Genomic DNA, 20,044 nt, shown 5'->3' with positions numbered 1-20,044 from the left:
AAATATAGTTACTTTTATAACAATAAATGTTATATCTTTAGAGTAGCCTTATTGTTATAATTACACTTAACTATTGAGCGCCTGCAGTAAGGACTACAACATTGTTAGAATCTTTGAATAAATATGTAATTATTTTTCGTGCATTAGCATGTAAAGTATATACATCATAAGCTCAAAGAAATTGTAAATACAATTCCTTTACTTTGTATAGTTCATTGCTGCTGCGAGGACCGTTTAACATGGATTATAAATTTTACACAAATTGCTAAAAAACGAATCTTTAAACGTACACATTCATTCAAGGAACATATTATTTTACAAAGCATCAACTGAATTTTTTTAAACTATAAACGAAACAAAATTGCACTGTGATTTAGGATGTTTCTTAGAACCCCTAAATCTTTCTTTCCTATACTATTATTCAGCGGTGTTCTACTAAAACAAGATACCTTATTGCATCCGCCGAAGGCGCGTTTAAATTAGGTACTTCAAATTTTAGGATTTGCTCTTTCAAAGCTTTTTTACATAAAAGCTGATAATTTAAATTGAGATGAGATAAATAACATGTACAATTTATACTACTACCTCGTTATAGCATTCTTCAACCTCCGTTAGGTTCTTCGTTCCATATTTTTACAAAATATTGAACAGAAAAAACTATCACGATAACAAGAATCGTGTCTATGAAACTTTTCAACATACTTATACTATGATGTTGATCAGCTTGTTCTCTTTGTCTTATAGCAAGCTGCTCTAGTATATGTTGTATGCGATTCAGTTTATCCCCGTATTCCATCATTTGTCTTTCTACTTCTTTAATAACATCCATTATCCTGAACAGAAAGTTATTTACAAAAATATTATAAAAATATGGGCTATTATTACCATGTTGTTGTATAATGCAATAAATTTTACCTTGCAGTAGAACGTTTTCTTTTGCCTACTGATTGACTAGAATCTGAGTGTGCTTCAGCAGATGAACTGCCTGAATCGTGCGCTGTTTCTGTCAATGGTAAATTACTGGACAATTGTCTTTTGGAAGATTTCAATACAGATAGTGATGAACGGGATTCGGCTTGTAGAAGCGGAACCTGAAATACAAATGATACTATAGATATTAAAAACAAGATTAAATAATTTAAATGTATAACCAATATATATGTTAATTATTAATCACTTAATTAATTATACATTTTTATTTCTGTACCTGTGTTTGGGGTTCAGCAGAAACAATACTACCAGTACGCATAATTGGCGTTTTATGTCTAGTTTTTGTACGAACTATATAATCTTGTTCATACTGAACAACATCATTCCTGGGATCCCATGGTCGAACATCTGCGTGTCGATACACCCAATTACCCGTTATAATATCCTATTGACATAAAAGAATAATATTTTAAACAGTGCAAGAAATAAATCCTCACAAAAAGTATTTATTACACAATACCTGAACGAAATATTTAGGAACCCATTCTTGTCCTTTGATTTTTCGTTCTTTAGCACGCTCTCTTTGAGCTTCCTCTAATTGAGTTTTTGCTTCGGTAGCAGCTATTTGATCATCTTTGTTAATAGCTTGTGTGACATCATACCATAATTTTTCACTTTCCCATGGACCTTGATTTTCCAACGGCACAGTATATTTTTTCAACCTCTTCTTGCGCACTTCCGGAGTTGGATTAAAGAATACACTTTCTTGCTGTAAGATCAACCGATACAGTACCGACTTTATTTATTACATATGAAACTAGAAATAATTATGGTTAACGTACTCCTGTTCGTTTGTCAGTAATTATTATCTGACCATCCCAATATCCTGATATAGTAGCAAGAGTTTCTTTTCCAAGACGTATTGCACCGGCAACTTGATTCATTTGCTCTGCACCACCGAGGAATGGCTAGCGAGTAAGTATCGAATTATTTTTATAATCATACTTTTATCTTTTAGGAATACAGGGATCTAGAAATCTAGGGATTTAGAAATTTAAAATAATTATAAATATATTAATAAATGGTACCTTAAGCTTAAATTCTAATTCAGTATGGTAACCCGTTTTCTCGCATTTTATGTGAATTTTTCCACCCAATTCCATAGATAATGTTCCCATAAGAATACCTTTACAATGAGCATATGGTATAGTCATTGTATAATCTTCTCCTCTAGGTAACATTGTTAATATTGCAACACCATCTAAAACTGCTGATGTTGAATTTCCTAAGGAAAAATATTAATACATTGTTAATTCATAAATTTATACAAAAGGAAACCTAATGTATTTTACATTGCATGTATTTACCATAAAATTTAGATTTAGCAATGATTGTAGCACTAATAGTAAATCCATCTTGACGATTTGTAACGTAGAAGCCTGATATAGGCGGATGGTGAGATAACTGAGAAAATAAGTTACCGAAGTAATAAATGATTATATCAGTGTTGCACTCTAAAAATAAGAAATCTTACTTGTTCAGCTATATAGAACGTTCTTGAACCATTAGGATGTTGCCAGTAGCAACGGAATGTTTCACCCAAAAGGGGATTATATGGTTTTTTTAGACCCTGTGGTTTTTTATAAAATCCAGATAAATACCATTTAACTACTCCCTTCATTCGTGTAAAAGCATCATCTTCCACCACTGCTCTGTAAATGCAAAGAACAAGTTGTATGTACTTTAAATTATACATGAATAAGATTCAAAATTTATACACCTTTTACTCACTGAGACAATAAGTCTGCATGATAATAAGAATCAGCCAATTTTTCTAAAAATGAACGAGGCTCTAGAATAAAGGTCGGTAAGACCACCTTTGATAGATCCATCCCTGGTCGAACTTGTTTTACTAAGAACCATATTAGAGACTTTTGTTCTTCTTGCAATTCTGTGACGACTTCTCCAGCCTGTTTTCCACATTCAGATTAAAATTATATGAATAGAAATGTAATAAAGGAAAATTGATTTCGATCATATGGGTATAGTAAGTTATTTTACCATTCCAAGAACTTCTTGTTCATTTGCAACATATGGTGTTTCATTGATGGTTTCTGGTTGATCTTCCTTAGCTGATCCTTCTGATTCACTGTCCGAAGCACTAATTTCTGCATCAGCTGCTACTCCATTTTCGGGTTGGCTAATATCGTCCAGGTCTGTATGTGAGGAGTGCATAGGATCTAGCGTTACTACATGTGGGGTGTCATATTCAAGGACATGTATAGAAGGAACAGTCATACGCCGAGTAGAAGATGGAATAGGTTTGGAAGTAGATTCAAAGTGAGACATATTAGAGTAAATTTCTCCATCACCTAATGCATCAACAGAAGTTGAAGACATTACTATTTCTGTATCTGTAGTAGGTGTTGGAGATCTATCACGAAATTGTTTATCCCAGTATGCAATTGCATGGTATAATTGTTGAAACATTGGAGTTGGAGAAGGACAAACACTTTTAGGATGATTTGTTGTACAAGGAGTAAGTGGTTGGGGACAAGATAATAAACGTCTTTGATGTACTGTAGGTGATTGAGGTGCATAATTAGATAAACATACTGTGGATATCAAAAGCAAGAATTTAAGGTGACAAATGTCAGGAAAAGGACAATAATAATGGTGTAATTAATATCGATAACATATCAGAGCATTCCTTAGCTAAATATTTTTGCAAATCTACTAGAGGTAATAATAGCAATGAGTATTATGAAAAGAAACGTCGTAGCTTTATTCGATGTAACATTCATTTCATTTGTCACATGAACTGTTATTTTATATAACTCACCATGCTCATCAAAATGTTTTTCGTAATCTGCTTCACTCCACTGAGTTTCATGAGTTGTTGTAGTATCATGTGGTAAAGTGCGTGGCAATGCACTTGTTGAACGCACTATTAACGAGGAACAACGCAAAGATAATTCAAGTGCGTCCAACCAACATTTACCAGCTGCCTGTGAAGGGGCTCTAAAGATCAAGTAAGAAGTTGGCAAAGGTTGTACAACAGCTCCTAAAAGTAAGATTGTATGAAGACATATTGCATAGTTATTTCTAAAAAAAGTTTGTTAGTTACCAATGGATTCCTTTTCTGGACCTCTTGGAGCCCATATTGATTGCTCTAAAGGATGAAATAGTTTAAAACAAAACCCATCCTTTTTACTTGGTCGCTCTATCACTTGACATGTATTAAGTAAAACTGTTCCCACCCAATGATTACTCTGCAATAATTATGTTGACATAACTTTGCATGAAAGAGAGAATTATTAAATTAGTAATAATATAGATCAGCACTTTTGTTTTTGGACTTTTGTATAGCAGTAGCAAACCAGGTTTTAAAATACACCATAGTTTTGTCCAACTTTTTAATGTTCCACGGACTTTAAGCCAGTCGCTCATTACAATGACAGTTGGATCCTTAAATGAACTTAAAAGTTCATCTGCAACTCTTTTCTTTTCCATTCGATAATTCTTTCTCTGAGCCTTGTATGATTCTTTTCTTGTTAATTTGCAGGAATCTAAAGACTAAAAAAGACAATAAAAAAATATTGTAATCAACAATTTAAAATATCAAACTAATTAATTCAAAGTCAATAATTATGTACCTTATCAGATGTATTATCTGTTTTTTGATTACTTTCACCCATTGCAGATAGTCCTATAACATAAATTATTCAAGCAATGTGATTAGATAACAAGGTGATTACATTTTAATATTTTCAATGTACAAAAACACAATTAATTAAAAATTAACTGAGTAATTATATTTTTTATTATAATTATATTAACACAGTAGACTGCTTAAAACATTACACTTAAGTGAAATTAATAGTGTAATAATTTTAATGAGAAATTTATTCTCACTATTTTTATTAAGATATCTTGTAAGATGATTAAAATATGTAGATGACAGTAGTTACTGAGAAATGATATTATGAATTATTATGTAAAGAACTGACAACTTTTTCTGCCTTAATAATAAACATTTAATAAAATTTAAGTTGTTATTTAAAATTAATTAAAATTACAGGCCTTAAAAATAATCAAGCTTAATAAATTAAAATATGTATAATAAACTTAACAAATTTAATTTTATAAGAAAAAACTATCATTAAATGAGATGTACCTAACTTGTTACAAGGTAAAATGAAAAGTTTATATAAATAGTATTAACATAATCCATTATGCAGTTAGCAATTTTTTATATTATAATAATTATTAATTCTTTTTTATAATTACATTAAAAAGCTGTTTTTAGTGCAACATTATCATTCCTATTTATCTTAATCATAAATGGATAGAAATTAATAGACAAAAATTATTATTTCAATGTAATGCTCATAAACTTCTATATATAATTATGATACAAAAGTATTGTTCACTCATGACTTATGTTCGTAATAATCTACTTAATACATATATTTGATGGTTTGTCAGCCACAAAAAATTATACAATGTACAAAAATTACATTACAAAAGTTACAGATTCTAATATATATGCATAATATAAGATAAATGTTGTAAGCCAAACAAGAATCAAAAAATGCAGTTCTTCATAACTAATCAACTACTTTCACAAGTAAGGATTAGTATTGATTCATGTAAAAGTTAAAAAGCACCTGACAAAATTGGGATTATTTCTCATTATGAACTAATGTAATTATATTTATACCTGGTGATAGTGGAGGTGCAGCAGTTGTTAAATTTACACATGTTGCTATGGACTCTGTTGATGGAAGATTAGGTAATGTTGGAGATTGAACTTGAGCGCTGCTTCTTCGAAGTTGTTGATCCACTGGTTCTATATATTTAGTTTCTTTTCAATCATAATTATTATTTATTTATTGATATGTTTACAATAAGTCAAAAAATTATATTTTTCAAATACATCTATTTTTTAAAATTACAAATTTCAAATTTTTTAACTAACACTATGTAACAATAAATATGCTACAAGTAAATTATGCTATATTGTGTCCTAAATTATAAATCTGTTTTTACAACATTAACAAAGTACTATCAATAATAATAGTTCTTAATAACCATTATATAACATATAATAGTATACAACATAGCTTCAAATTTTAATCGAATTCATTTAGTTGTAGAAGCAAAGGAATCTTAAAAAAGCAATAAACAAACATGAATACATACTACATACAGGAAAACATGTAATTTAAAGATATTGGACAAAATATATTATAAAAATGCATACATATTTGTAATACAAATATTTCTAAACTAAAAATTTGCCATGAATGACATTAAAAAAGTAGCTATAATACTAAACTTATTTATAAATACTAATACATGCTCCAAATATTCTACAATACAGTAACTACAAGCTATAAGGTATTTCATGCATTGAAAATACTCATGCTTTTAAGAAACAGCCTTCTCTAATTTACACATACTTTTCTTCAAACAAATTTATGCACAGATGTAAATGTTGTACGGTATAATATAATTAACAGTGAATAATATGCTAACAGCATGAATGCATTATGTTAATCTAATACATACAATAAAATGGCATTTTAATATATCTAATAGTATGAAGAATTTTTTTTCTTAATTCAGTAATATTAATGGAGATTATATCGAAACAAATGATAACGGTTGAAACTGATAAATGTATTTATAAATTACTTAATAATGTTGAATGATGACACGGTAAATAATTTGAAACTAGGAAATGCTAATAATATGTGTAATATGAAGATAGAATGTTATACATATGTATATACTCATATCTACTTATTGATTTCTGTAATTCTAATACTGATGCTTACTACTGTATACACACAATCCATGTTTATAAGCCTACCTAGCTTGCGTGGCAATGTATCACATCCACTGTCACTAATACCTTTAAATGGCAATTATTTGCAGTATAATTACTTTAATCAACAATCAACAAGTTATTAAAATAATACTTTCAATCAATCACATTTCACAGACATATACATATGTTTTAATATTATTCTTAAATAAACCTTTTTAATTTAAAACAACATAACTAAACAAAACTTTAAACTATTTAATTTACAATATTAAAACAGAAATAAAATTTCACGAATAACAAGTAAATACATTCTCATAAAATTATAATACAGAAAAACTATAATTCTCATTCTATTATATAATTAACATATTACATAAAAATAGATGTACTAAAACAAAAATTTATTAATACTTTAATACAACTGTTTCTGCCATTTACCAATAGCTTCTCCTTCATAAAATATTTATCTTCAACAACATATAACAATTTAAACTTCAATAACTCCAATCATACTTACGATTGCTAAGTGATCTGCTAACATTTGGCGGTGTCATAGTTTTGAAAGAATCAGAAGTACTTCCAACAGACACAGAATATGTTTCTGATTGAGATCGATGTTCACCACCAGGCACCACAATCGGTTGAGAGCTCATTATGGATCTATTATATTAAAAATGCGTAACTTTTAATTACAATAAATGTAATAAATAATAGATCTATATACTTCTAAATGAAAAAATAGAAATAAATGTGCAAGTTACTCATAATTAAGATACAAAATGATATAAATTATAAGAACATTGATTACAGAATACAACAAACATAATCAAAAAGTGCTAGGTAATAAATATTAATGCCATGCATTTAGAAAACAAGTAATACAATGGGAAAAACTGATTAAGTTGAAACAAAAACAGACAAATGTTGGATCTGCAAACCAAGCCTATAATTTGTCTCTGCAGACATGCTATCTAAAGTACAAAAACAGTTTTGTCATGTTAGTAAATTATTAGCAAGCCATGCAAAAAATATTATATAAAACATTTATAACTTACCTGATATCGACACAACAGTATACCCAGTCAATACTTGTGTATTACGAAGATTAGTCACACTAAGAGAAAGATATTAGAAAACATAATGAATGAGCAAGCGGACAATAAATTCATTATAAAAACTTCCGAAATTGATGTACTTCGTGAATTAGGCTATTTTTTACTGATGTAATTACAAACATTCGAAGCAAAAAGGCGATTATGGATGGACGTCAGAAGTGCGACAGCGCGAGCGCGAAGTCCGATGTTCCATTGATCACTTACTGGTATAGCTTAATTATAAACATATGGATTTGCTAAATAATTCACAAGGAAAATGTACGATGCACAAGACTTTTCACTTATACTTTTTCTTATTGAAGCAGAAATGATAACTCGCAACGATAGAAATGTAATTTTTTATATAGTGTGACCTTTCTATTGCAGTAACAAAGTAATATTCTATATATTAATGTGATTCGATCAAACCCATTGTTCAATTGATAAAAATAAAATCATTAAATTTTATATACAAATTTAACGTGTATATTTCGTATATGTAAGTGCAAAATATTTTGTTAAAATCGATTTTAAAAATTTGCGCGTAAATAATGTTTCAATAGAACAGAATTACCGATGTAAATACGCAACGTACACACATTGCAGATGTTGATAAAAATGAAAACAAAAATGAATAAATATTATTGTTTATGTAACAATATGGATTCACGAATTGAACAAACAATTTATTTGTATTAATTATTAAGTCAAAAATCAAGATTGCGAACTTATTTACCGGAACTTTCTGATGCCCATGTGTATCTTCACATGTTACGTCTCACTAGTAAACAATGAAAAAATAGATTTTGTATAAGATATTATACAATTATGATATATAAAATCTGTAAATCAAATATCCAAACGATATATTCAAAGGCGATGTTCAAAGTGGCACTAAGCAAAATCTAAAAGAAACGCTATCTATATTCTTTTACATTGACTAGACTGAAATGGTTAATTATTACGTCATAAGTACGTAACGTCACTATAAATGAATATTTTCAATGAAGATAAGCTAATAATTATGTAATAGTTTGATAAAATTTGTCAAAGTAATGTACGCATTTTTCGATGATTTGCTTATTTGATATCACATTCGTTATCTGCAATGAAGTATTTTGACTTCAATGTATACTAAGTTGTATGGAAGAGATCATACCCAATTCGCGCAACGCGGATAACTTCAATAGATTCCCCACCCTTGTGTCGAAATCACCCCCCCTATTATACATCTTTCATTTGATCGGTTATATACACGGTAAAGATAAAATATGCGAATAATCAGAAGAGATAATGATGTCTAAATCTTAAGAATTTAAATTTAGACGTGAAACGGAACACGTTTAAATATGCAAATTTTTAAATTTCTAAAGTTTCATCCTTCCAATTTCTCACATCTTGGTGACCACGCCAGACATAAGGTTGTACAAAATAAAAAGTCACTGGGTATATACATTTGGCATTACAAAAGACGTAAACAAGCATGCGCTTTACTCTAGTACAGTGAATGACAAAATGAATGATAACTCGTTGTTTGATTACATTGTATTATTTAACTTTTAATTCAGAACACAAAGTTTTGTATGTAAAAACATGAATCGTCATCCAAATGTGGATTATAAGAATCGAAGTGAGCCGCAAGTTGAATTAGAAAGTCAATTTATTTTACGTTTACCACCGGTATGTACAATTTAATGTGCAATCATTTTTCTTAACCTAAATGATTATGAAAATTATGAAGGTTAATTGCATATATAAAAATTGTCCAATATTTTGTAGGAACCAGCACGAGTTTTAAGAGATATTTTACGTTCTGGGTTGCCTTTGAAGGACAGATTAAGTATTAAGTTGGAAAATGATATGCGTTATGGAGAGGTTAGATTTGACCATTGGTTGCTTCATGCTAAGGTAGAATTTGTAGCATATCTTTTTTATGCGTATAAAAGATTTTAATGCTATAACATAATCACAAGGATATTATAAATTTAGGTTGTGGACCTACCAACAATTGTGGAATCTTTAAAAACTATTGACAATAAGAGTTTTTATAAAACAGCTGATGTCTGTCAGGTACAACAGTGAATGATTCAGTAAACTAAAAATAAAATGTTTATGTATACAATATATCTCATTATAATTTTACTGTATTGTTTACAGTTGTTGATTTGTAAGGAAGAAGATGATCATACTACAACAGATGAAGAGTCCCCAGTACGACAAAAAAAGAAAGATCCAAATAAAGTAGACAAGAAGTTTTTATGGCCACATGGTTTAACACCTCCTACAAAAAATGTCAGACGTAGAAGATTTAGAAAGACTTTGAAAAAGAAATATGTAGAAGCTCCAGAAATTGAAAAGGAAGTCAAACGTCTATTGAGGGTAGACAATGAGGCTGTTAATGTTAAGTGGGAAGTAATTTGTGAAGATGAAGATCAATCTAAGCCAAGTAAAGTATCATCATCTGGTACAGTGAAAACTAAACGAGAAAGTATTAATGGTAATACTTCCCAGAGCCTTGATGTTGGTAAGTATTATAAATCAATATGATTATGTTAAAGCAAGTAATTAATGAATACTATTTAACTCATGTAGCTGAACACGATATATTTGGTGAGCCGGTAAGCGATAGCGAAGAAGATGACGAGGAAGCAAATATAAATGTGATGGAATTGGATGATAATAGCAGACTTTCAGCAGATAGTAGGGTATCAGATTCTAATTCCATGCAAGCTGCATATTCAGAAAGATCTGCTAATAATACAGCAACAAATAGCAATCTTGTTACGGAATTTAGTAAAGAAATGTTCCAAAATGATAACAATATAGAAACAGAAGGAGAAAAACCGGAAGATGTACCACAATCAAAAGTGCCTAAAATTGAACAATTTCATTCAGAATATATTATTCCAGAAACCTTCCCAGAATTACCTCCTGCCACTACATCAAAAGGTATAATAAATGAACATATTGTCTCGCATCTTAATGCACATTTCTTGTGCAATTAAATAAAACGCTTTTCTTTTAACATTGCAGATTCGTTACAAACGCGTCTTGCGACTTTACATACTGAATTAACTGAATTACGTCAAAGAAGACAACAACAAGAAATTGAAATTGCTAATATTGAAAATGTTAAATTACGACAAAGATTTCAAGAAATATTAGACAATCTATTAACGCAAGAAATGCAGAAAGTTCAAGAGGTATATGTTTTAGTTATTTATAACATCAAATAAGTAATTATATTACCATATATTTTTTTCTTTAATATAATTATTGTATTTCAGATTCAAGACCTAGAACTGGGATAATTTCTGTATTACACTATTAAATATTGTAATTATTTTTTTTTATTATAATAGACTTAAATTATAGATACACATATTATGTAATATTTGTAATTTCTATATGTAAGATGAATGTAAGATAAGGTTGTTTGAAGATTAAAAAAAATAAATAAATTTGAATAATATAATTACACACTATATTTTACACGTTTCCGTCACCTTCATTAGCATTTATGATATTAGCGCTATACTTTTTAAATATCAATACGATATCGATAGTGTATCGATAATCGATAGTAGCAACTCTATTTAAGCATTCGATCGCGACACCACGCATTCGAGATTCGAGATACGACACGACAAACGTAATGGCTGACTCGTATCGATTGTAAATACAGTACGGTCTACATTTTCTCGTAGTAACGTAATTATTTTTATTTTTATAAAGTTCTACCTTCGCCACACTAATTAAGGTGAGTAAAAATATACTTTGTTAGCTGTGTCGAGTTTGCAAAATTATTGTACATATAGAATGCTGTTTTTCTTTTATTGGCGGTAACGTCAACGCATTACAACAAAACTCTTTAATCGTACTTCAACTATTAATCTGTCTAGTAATTTGGCTATTATAAACAGCTTTTATTTTGTAGTATGAAATGTTTACCAGTACTTATCATGTTTGCAATTTAAATCCTTCTACACATATGTATTTCAGTATGGAGTATGTATAAAGTCAAATATTATAAATTTTTTTGACACTTCAATAACTGTTTATAAAAAAGTAATAGGAGAACTCTTTTTATTTCCGTAAAATGTTGGATTACACACGAAATGATGAATTTCCTATTCTTTTTAATTTAAAAAAGTAAAATCAATATTTTTGTGGTTTTAGAAAAATCAGCTTATAATACTTCATTTAATGTATCCTGTATCGAGAGTAAATATTATCTTGTTATGATTATATAAAACAGTTTTCCAAATGTCTGTAAAAATGTTTATTAGTATCATGTGAATACATCACATTCGAGCGCGCTTATTTATCGATAGAATTAAATCATTCTACATTAAACCATATCGAATAGAAAACAGTCTCCGTTAAAAATATAGGTAAAATATTTTCTGTATCTTTTAAAACAAGAGTCGTAATATTTTTGTGAACCAAATTAACATTATTATTGATGTAAAACAAGTTTTGTGACATTTGTTTTAAATTATGCAAAAAAATGTACTCTTCGATAAATTTAACGGCTACTTTATGATAAATAAACGGAAAATTTTTTATGCCTACACTTGTTCTTACTTAAAAGCTAACGCTGCACTCGACTGTACCATTACGTGCAGTATTATCACGGAACAGAACTATACCATATAATTCTTCCTTATAATTATTGTGGTAGTGGTAAATGCACATATATATGTTTCCTTTCGTTTTTGATAATAGTTTATATCATTGTCGCGCGAATCGGAACATAATCTAGGACTTTGCATCGATTCACATTCGTCGAAATATACACCGCAGTGTACGTATACGATAATACGAAAAACATTACATCCGTCACTTGAGTTGCATTATGTACGTGCTTCCAGAATAATTGTTATGACATATGCTTAATTACGAGAACAATTCCATATGATATGTATATATTTCTTTTGACGCAGATGTATTATGATTAAAGATTTTGTTTTAATTATGTGTAGATTTTACAATGGCTGACGAAGAATTTGATATTTGCGAGCGCATATGGAACCATGAGCTAGCTATGCAACGCCTACTTTCTATCGTAAGTGATTGTGTCCGAATTTGACATATAACTGGTTTTTGTTTTGAACACTTTATCGATGATCATTATTCGTTGTTTTGAATAGATTCAATTTCTATTTTAGCATTGTGGCCACTGTATACATCCTGCGACGTGGCATATCTGTTTAACCGTCGAAAATATGGCTAAATTCTATTACAAGTGAAGCTGAATGATACCTTAGTGCACAAGCATTGTATGTCCACTTTTAGTATTTTGGAAAAAACAGGCTTAAAGAATTAATGGTAAATCATATTAAATAAGTACCTCTGGGACTGCACTTATTATTTTATATAACTATAAAATAGTTAAGAATTTCATTGTATATAAAAATTAAAATATTTGCAAGGTGGACATATAACATTTGTGCAGTAGGTCATTACAGTCAGCATTGTTATCATATTTTTTCAATGTTTTCCTGATTAACATGAACCAGTTTATAATTTCATAATCATGAAAGAAGTATTGATGACTACATCATATTCTGTATACATATACATAAATATTGATGCAATACCTTAGTTTAACTTACTCTGCAAAATTTTGTTATAATAAACAGTTTTCCAAGAATTTATCTGACAATACTAATTTTAGATTCTAAATTTTATACATGTAACTACACTCAAAGCAAATTATTCATAACAGAAATATACAATTCTCTCAGTTTAAAAATTGATTAAAAATATTATGAATAACGTTTTATTGTTTTAGTTGAGGCAGAACCAAAATTATTGTACGGATGACGAGTGTTACAGCCTGGCGCGATGTACGTACTTTTATTTCTAACTAACTCATTAATAGTGACTGCAAATTTTTTCCAGCTACTTATATTATTTTAACAATAATATACTTTTGAGATTTGATCAAACATATAACTGGTTCGTTTTTTTTAGTACCAGGACCATCAGCCGCTCCGCCGTCCAATGATTTCTTTATGCCTTTCTTAATTATTGCATTTATGGTTCTCATGTACGTCTTTCGACCGAATTCACTTCGTCAGATAAGGAACAATAACGTTAAAGATCGAGATAACGAGCGTGTAAGTTGTACACACCGTTTTAATCATTGTTGTATGTAACAGTGATTTTTAGATGTATTAATTCTTTCAGGATTCAAGCGATGATCCTCCTGTACCCCCGCCAACAATGCAATAAGAAGTGCAATACGATAACCCGTTTTGATAGTTAAATCTACTGAGCTTACAGAAAAAGGAGGGAGCGAAGAGGGAATAACAGTTCAATTTAATCGATACTAGTATATATTTTATTTGATCCTAAGAAAAGTAACTTCCCATATATACCTAATATTATTGTATTTATATTGTTTACGAGGTATTCGCTTTTTTCTCTTTCTCTCTCTTTTTTTGTCGAATTATTAACGTCTAGCGCATGACAAGAATATGTGACAAAAAATTCTGCAAAAATATTTTTGTAAGATACAATATACAAACGAAAGCATAATTGAATCTCTGGTATTGATGTGTACGAGCGCATTTGTTTGAATATTATACCGAATTGTGATCGCTGAATTAGAATAAAATTTGATCGAGATATTATAGTGCCTGCATCTAACGTAATATCACGAAAAGTATTTAATGTATTTTGATATTCGATGGTATTGCAACTAACATGAGTATTTAAAATTCGATAGTAATATTACATGTGATATTTATGTTAGTTTTAATGAAATTTCACTAGAAACAAGTACATTGGAATTTGATACATTAAAATAATGCATAACAAAGCGATGATTCTCTAGTAAAGTCCATTCCTTCTTTCCGATTTAATAGTAAAACTTCGTTATATGCACACGATATGTTAAAATATACGAATTGAGCTAATATTTTATATTAACCATTTATAGTATGAAACTTTAACACTCTAAAGGCAATAGTGGGAATGGTAGAAAAGTGTATTAAAAAAGAAGAGTATTATAGTTAACTTGTTTCGATATTAATTGAGAAAATTAAGTATTCATAAGGTAATTTATCCAGATTACATCCTTTTAATAGCACAATTTATGTGAGAGAGTTAACTTAATTGATTTTATTGTATAAAACATCCGATGATATTATATTAATTATATGCGACGAATACAAAACATCGATTATGCGATAAATTAAACTTTTCCACTGTTGTACATTTCTCTATTACATTATTGACAATAAATATTCTGCATTACATTTTACATTTTTTTCATTTTCTTAATTTTGACTTATGAAAATAGATTAATATCTCAGAATTTCCGAGAATTTTTATTTGTTCAATTATGAAAAATATAGTATTATGCTTGAAATTAATAGTTACGCATTTATTATGTTCATTTAAACATTACTAAATTATGATACTTATTTGAAAAGTAAGACATTCCAATTTAATTGTGTATATACTTAACTAATTCAGAAAATAATATTTACAAAACAATTCTATAGAGAAGAATTAAAATATCTATAATTAAAAACTAATAAACATGGAATTAATGCTTACTTTTTAACAGTCTATTAATATGTAATGCGTGACAAATGCTACATATTTCTTATTTTAAAACGTAACAAATATGTAATATAATAATATTACAGAAGATTGTAATTACGGGATTACTCCATTGATTAAAATTTCTTTTTTGCCTCGCATATTTAATTAAGACTGTAGAAAAAAATGAATATTATAAACGAAGAATAAGAGAAATACATCTCAAATATGTTGTTCAAGTGCTTGTTTTCATTGCATTATGGCATTATAAAAACACATTTTTATTTTATTTACATATATACAAAGTTTTTTAGAATTGGTGAATCTTTTGCTATTACTGATCTTGTTGGAAAATTGAAATCAAATTTTTATATAAAAATAGCGAAGTATATGTTCTTTAATAAACAACAAATTTATTTCACAATATATAGTATAAATGAACTATCTATATATACATACATTTAACATGTAGGTGAATACTTTAAATACATATACTTCATTTAAGAATTCATTTATTTGAAAATTATTTTTTCTTATATAAACAAAGATTTTGTTTATATCAATAAATATATTCGCCAATTCTGAAATGACTTAGCATAATAATCAAAGTCTACAAAAGGAAAAACGTAAAATTACAATAATGTTGTGATTGACTGAGTAGTCAAATCAAACACATTCTTTCGTGGATATTGAAATATATCTCTTATATGGAAATATACGAGAAAAATGTCACTAATTAATAGAAAAATACTATATTGTAATTTTCAAAAGTGCGACATCGTTCAATTTTATTGAAAATTACGAATTTTTTTCTTACTTTTATGATAAATAGAAAGACCAATTAGAAGGACGATTGTATTTTATCTCAAGGCCCCCTTCCACATAAGTTAATTATATGAAAAATGCAATTACATTCTGGTGGTGAAATATTTGATTATCTTTTACCTATTATTAAAAATGATTCAGAAATCTTGGAGATCTTCTAATTTGGAAAATATACAATTTAAAATAATACCAACTAAAAACACATATTATCTATACCTCTTTAAATGTATAATGAGAACGTTTTCATTAATACCAATTAAATTAAAACGTTTCTTCATTAAAAAAATTATTTCACTGGATCTAGTTTGTCGCTATGTTATCTTTATAAATAAATAAAATTATTGCTTATTTCGTTCTATACAAAATCTACTCATGAAATATACTTAGAATTCTTTTAATATTATGCATGTTTTAATCAAATATTTATGCTCTTCATTCATGAAGTTTTGCTAACTTAGTTCTCACTTTCTGCAAAACTCCACTCATTTGTTTATACTTACCTGTTGAATTTGGCAGGTTCTCAAAGTTGATCACATCACAAATATCTTTTGAAAACTTTTCAGACGACGGTAACTTACTATAGGGGGACGTACTTTGTAAAACTGGAGTACCTAGATCAACTGATTTTACACTTCCACAGCTTGTTCTTGTACGGATTCGATTGGATTCTGGTGTAACTTCATTGCTAGGTGGCGGCATATCAGATTTAGATACCGAATTTGAAGAATTGCTTTTTGATGAAATATCTGAATTTGACTGAGAGTTTGTTTCTTGTAATTCTACAAGTAATTGCTTTTTCATGTTCTCTAAATCCGATAATGATGGAGAATTTGCACGAGACGACGGTGACTTGCTTTCCTCCTGTAATGTTTGATAAAAATAAGTTATTATTTCATTTGCAATATATCGCACTAAAGTCTTTTTTTACTTACAAATTAAACAATGATTAAAGTAGCAGTTTTAATTAAAATATAAAATTTGTTTAACACATACCAGTGGTTCAGAAAACTGTACTTCTTGAGAATGATAATTTGAATCTTCTGATTGTGATGGTAATACTGGCGGTTCTGGTAATTTTTCTGTAGATTCTAGTGGTAATGGTGGTATAAACAATCCATTAACAGGAATGCATTCTACTACACTTTCTATTTAAAGAAATATGAATATATTTTTATGGTAAATCTATTTAATTACTATACTATAAAAATATAAAAGGGATCATGTACCATCCACATCTTCAATTTCCATTTCACTAGATACCGGGACTGAATTATCTTTTTCTGAATTATTAGATATTTTGAGCTTTTTCCGTTTATATCCATCATCTGCTTTTTTCCCTCTTAACTTAGATAGCATTGTTTGTTTGCTATGAATATTTCTCATATCTGATTCCCAATATTGTACATATTCCTATCATTCCCAAGTTTCAAATACATTGAATGCATAGAAATATACATTTTCAGTTGTAAAATTGTTTTATTTATTATATTACTTACATCATGAGTACCAGGTGGAGGTGGTACGTTAAAACCAGGAAAATCATATATTTTCCTAATATCATACTGATCTCTATCTCCTTCAATAATTTCTCCTGGTTCATCATTAGGATCATCTTCTGGGACACCATCAGAATTAAATAATGACAAACCAGAGTGCTGTAAACGTGCTTCTTCCAACCATCCTGGAGGGTAACCAAGTTCTCTCATTCTAAGAAAAATATTATGGATATATTGTATGCAAAAAATTGTATGTTCCTATATTCATATTTCCATATTATTCATATTCTGATATTAGAAATAATTACCTGTATATATGCTTAGGTAATTCATTACTTTTAAGACCTAATGCTTTACGTAAATTACTACTTAATTGACCAGGAATCAGGTGACCAAACTTTTGATCATCTTCTAAATGATATCTCAAAGCTCTTGAGTTTTTCATATTGAAATTTTTCCTATTTTTATCTATATTAGTCTGATTGCGTGGATTTGGGCAATCTCTTAAATTATGATTTTCCAAACAATTAAAACACATTAATTTTCGTGAGCAGTCATTTTTTTTTGGAGAATCTGATTTATGTTGTACTTTCTCAAATGCATTTTCATATTTCTAAAATATATACAATATATTAAATGCTTAATAATGATAATAACAGGTAAATATTATTTTCATTTTATTACAACAAAGTTTTAGTTTTTTCTTCCAATATATAAGTATCAAACATTCCAGTAAAATAACAGACCTTCCCATAAGTTGGAACATCAAAATCATCTTTAATTTTTGGCTGTGTATCTACAGTAAACAATGTGTCACATATTATATCCTGACTATCTTCGCTTTCTGTAGTAATTTCAATGGACTGACAAGAGTCAATATCATTATCCCAAATTTCTAAAGTTAAACCATTATCATTTTCTTGATTTTTAATCTTGGATGATACTAATTCTCCTAAAAACTTTGTTATTTTCTTACTATACTGCCTACAAATTGAATAAAGGAAATGGAAATATGGGTTATTTTAAAACAATTAACTTGAGCATAATGCACACAAAAAGTTAGCAAACAGATTATACCAAGTGTCTTCTTTAAATTTTATTAAGCATTTGCAAATTGATAGGTTGTATTGTTAAAAATCTCCCTGTATATGGTTCGACATTAATAGTCCATATTTTAAAAAATATTTACTGTTATTGTTTCAATAGGATTTATCTTTCCTGCTATAAGATGTAATTTCAATGAACTAAACTAATTGCCTTACAAACAATAAAATACACTTTAAACCATATATAAGGAGAGCTGTAATAATATGAGATATCAATTAGCAAAAGGATACTAAAACCCAAGAGAGACACATGAGGTAGTACCTATGTTGTTCAGTAATATCTTAATATGCATATTAACTTATATATTTTACTGGAAATTAATATTATGATTTATTCTATTATACATATCGTACGTGTTTTTATTTTACAATTTCATTTGCAAAATAAAAAAAAATATTTATAAATGATAAATTAATCGCAACTGCGTAAAAGCATAATATCAACAAATCGGAATAAAGGATTAAATGGACGCCACATGTGTACTATTTGGATGTAAACAAGCAAGATTTTCAATTCATTTCACATAGATTCAGTTCTTTGTAGAAAATAATAATGAATGAAACAATATTTTACTTGAAAATACACACATTATGCGAAAGTAGATAAAATAATTTCTTACCGAGCAATATTTTCATCGCGAAACATAACCTTAATAAGTGGTTTCGCTATATCCAAATCAATGCAAGTTTCTAATTTAGTTGTGCCTTTATTATTATCGATATTTTCATTCGTTATATTCGTCCTGTGCGCAATGTTGTTCGATAGTGAATTTTTTTCGATCGAACATTCACTTTGATCATTGTCAGTATCATTGATGGCATCTTGGCTAGAGTCCAAATCAATCACCTCTTCGTCGATATCTTCGATCGTGATAGCAGAATTCATAGAAATATTATCGACACTGACACGAGAACATAGATGAAAGGACTTTATGTTAAAATAAATACGATACTTCTCACGTGTAAATTTTCCCTCTTTCGATAGTTTGTTTTAAAGAAAACACGTCGCGTTGACCACGGCAAGTTTCATGAACTAAATTTTACTGTAGAGGCGCTTTGATTCGTGAGTGTTGTAATGGCGTAAATTTTCACAAATTTTATTTATATTTTTTATACTAAAAACATTATATTTTTGTATTATATTTTTTTATAATAATATATTAATTTTAAAGATAATATGTATATAAATTTAATAAATAC

The 20,044-nt window shown here is 28.6% G+C and overlaps 4 protein-coding genes across 19 annotated transcripts; 2 read left to right on the top strand and 2 right to left on the bottom strand.

Annotated features, from left to right (window-relative positions):
* Positions 1 to 571: 571 nt before the first annotated feature.
* Positions 572 to 9,005, bottom strand: Orp8 (Oxysterol-binding protein-related protein 8). 14 transcript variants are annotated; one of them, XM_076530303.1, is made up of 20 exons: positions 8,597 to 9,005; positions 8,002 to 8,093; positions 7,822 to 7,880; positions 7,284 to 7,426; positions 6,809 to 6,850; positions 5,654 to 5,797; positions 4,587 to 4,639; positions 4,276 to 4,506; positions 4,058 to 4,202; positions 3,773 to 3,994; positions 2,992 to 3,146; positions 2,722 to 2,900; positions 2,465 to 2,642; positions 2,298 to 2,394; positions 2,019 to 2,215; positions 1,773 to 1,898; positions 1,451 to 1,699; positions 1,208 to 1,375; positions 916 to 1,091; positions 572 to 833 (listed from the first exon to the last, which is right to left on the bottom strand). In XM_076530303.1, the coding sequence occupies exons 4-20, from the start codon at positions 7,417 to 7,419 to the stop codon at positions 602 to 604; spliced, it is 2,730 nt and encodes a 909-aa protein (XP_076386418.1). In that variant the 5' UTR covers positions 7,420 to 7,426; positions 7,822 to 7,880; positions 8,002 to 8,093; positions 8,597 to 9,005; the 3' UTR covers positions 572 to 601. The 14 variants fall into 14 exon arrangements, with proteins under 14 accessions (XP_076386418.1, XP_076386414.1, XP_076386413.1 ...); XM_076530299.1 differs by having other exon boundaries at positions 7,822 to 8,093; positions 8,597 to 8,641; positions 8,922 to 8,938; XM_076530298.1 differs by having other exon boundaries at positions 7,822 to 8,093.
* A 201-nt stretch (positions 9,006 to 9,206) lies between these two features.
* On the top strand, positions 9,207 to 11,335 carry Taf7 (TATA-box binding protein associated factor 7). Its single transcript, XM_003706071.3, has 7 exons — positions 9,207 to 9,540; positions 9,640 to 9,768; positions 9,850 to 9,930; positions 10,018 to 10,384; positions 10,453 to 10,809; positions 10,894 to 11,063; positions 11,148 to 11,335. The coding sequence occupies exons 1-7, from the start codon at positions 9,454 to 9,456 to the stop codon at positions 11,169 to 11,171; spliced, it is 1,215 nt and encodes a 404-aa protein (XP_003706119.1). The 5' UTR covers positions 9,207 to 9,453; the 3' UTR covers positions 11,172 to 11,335.
* A 126-nt stretch (positions 11,336 to 11,461) lies between these two features.
* On the top strand, positions 11,462 to 15,133 carry LOC100878006 (small integral membrane protein 14). Of its 3 annotated transcripts, none has more exons than XM_003706073.3 (5): positions 11,462 to 11,620; positions 12,846 to 12,928; positions 13,658 to 13,712; positions 13,840 to 13,985; positions 14,056 to 15,133. In XM_003706073.3, the coding sequence occupies exons 2-5, from the start codon at positions 12,854 to 12,856 to the stop codon at positions 14,098 to 14,100; spliced, it is 321 nt and encodes a 106-aa protein (XP_003706121.1). In that variant the 5' UTR covers positions 11,462 to 11,620; positions 12,846 to 12,853; the 3' UTR covers positions 14,101 to 15,133. The 3 variants fall into 3 exon arrangements, with proteins under 3 accessions (XP_003706121.1, XP_012147314.1, XP_012147313.1); XM_012291924.2 differs by lacking the exon at positions 11,462 to 11,620 and adding an exon at positions 12,484 to 12,720; XM_012291923.2 differs by lacking the exon at positions 11,462 to 11,620 and adding an exon at positions 12,485 to 12,667.
* LOC100880391 (zinc finger CCHC domain-containing protein 8 homolog) lies at positions 14,187 to 19,889 on the bottom strand. The gene is made up of 7 exons (XM_012291931.2): positions 19,465 to 19,889; positions 18,485 to 18,722; positions 18,047 to 18,351; positions 17,739 to 17,949; positions 17,469 to 17,652; positions 17,236 to 17,387; positions 14,187 to 17,103 (listed from the first exon to the last, which is right to left on the bottom strand). The coding sequence occupies exons 1-7, from the start codon at positions 19,728 to 19,730 to the stop codon at positions 16,675 to 16,677; spliced, it is 1,785 nt and encodes a 594-aa protein (XP_012147321.2). The 5' UTR covers positions 19,731 to 19,889; the 3' UTR covers positions 14,187 to 16,674.
* Positions 19,890 to 20,044: the final 155 nt, after the last annotated feature.

This window comes from Megachile rotundata, chromosome 4 (assembly GCF_050947335.1).
Source record: "Megachile rotundata isolate GNS110a chromosome 4, iyMegRotu1, whole genome shotgun sequence".
Taxonomy (NCBI): Eukaryota; Metazoa; Arthropoda; class Insecta; order Hymenoptera; family Megachilidae; genus Megachile; species Megachile rotundata.
The sequence above is the reverse complement of the archived record's forward strand: the minus strand, read 5'-3'. Positions and strand labels throughout refer to the sequence as shown.

Coding starts and splice junctions, on each gene's coding strand:
- Orp8 (XM_076530292.1), bottom strand. CDS start 8,108: ATGTTTATAATTAAGCTATACCA. Junction 7,427..8,085: donor TTTATAATTAAGCTATACCA/GTAAGTGATCAA, acceptor TTAATATAATAG/ATCCATAATGAGCTCTCAAC. Junction 2,901..2,991: donor AACAAGAAGTTCTTGGAATG/GTAAAATAACTT, acceptor TGTGGAAAACAG/GCTGGAGAAGTCGTCACAGA.
- Taf7 (XM_003706071.3), top strand. CDS start 9,454: ATGAATCGTCATCCAAATGTGGATTATAAGAATCGAAGTGAGCCGCAA. Junction 9,541..9,639: donor TTATTTTACGTTTACCACCG/GTATGTACAATT, acceptor AATATTTTGTAG/GAACCAGCACGAGTTTTAAG. Junction 11,064..11,147: donor AAATGCAGAAAGTTCAAGAG/GTATATGTTTTA, acceptor ATTGTATTTCAG/ATTCAAGACCTAGAACTGGG.
- LOC100878006 (XM_003706073.3), top strand. CDS start 12,854: ATGGCTGACGAAGAATTTGATATTTGCGAGCGCATATGGAACCATGAG. Junction 12,929..13,657: donor TGCAACGCCTACTTTCTATC/GTAAGTGATTGT, acceptor TTATTGTTTTAG/TTGAGGCAGAACCAAAATTA. Junction 13,713..13,839: donor GTGTTACAGCCTGGCGCGAT/GTACGTACTTTT, acceptor CGTTTTTTTTAG/TACCAGGACCATCAGCCGCT.
- LOC100880391 (XM_012291931.2), bottom strand. CDS start 19,730: ATGAATTCTGCTATCACGATCGAAGATATCGACGAAGAGGTGATTGAT. Junction 18,352..18,484: donor ATGTTCCAACTTATGGGAAG/GTCTGTTATTTT, acceptor TATATATTTTAG/AAATATGAAAATGCATTTGA. Junction 17,104..17,235: donor TACAGTTTTCTGAACCACTG/GTATGTGTTAAA, acceptor CAAACATTACAG/GAGGAAAGCAAGTCACCGTC.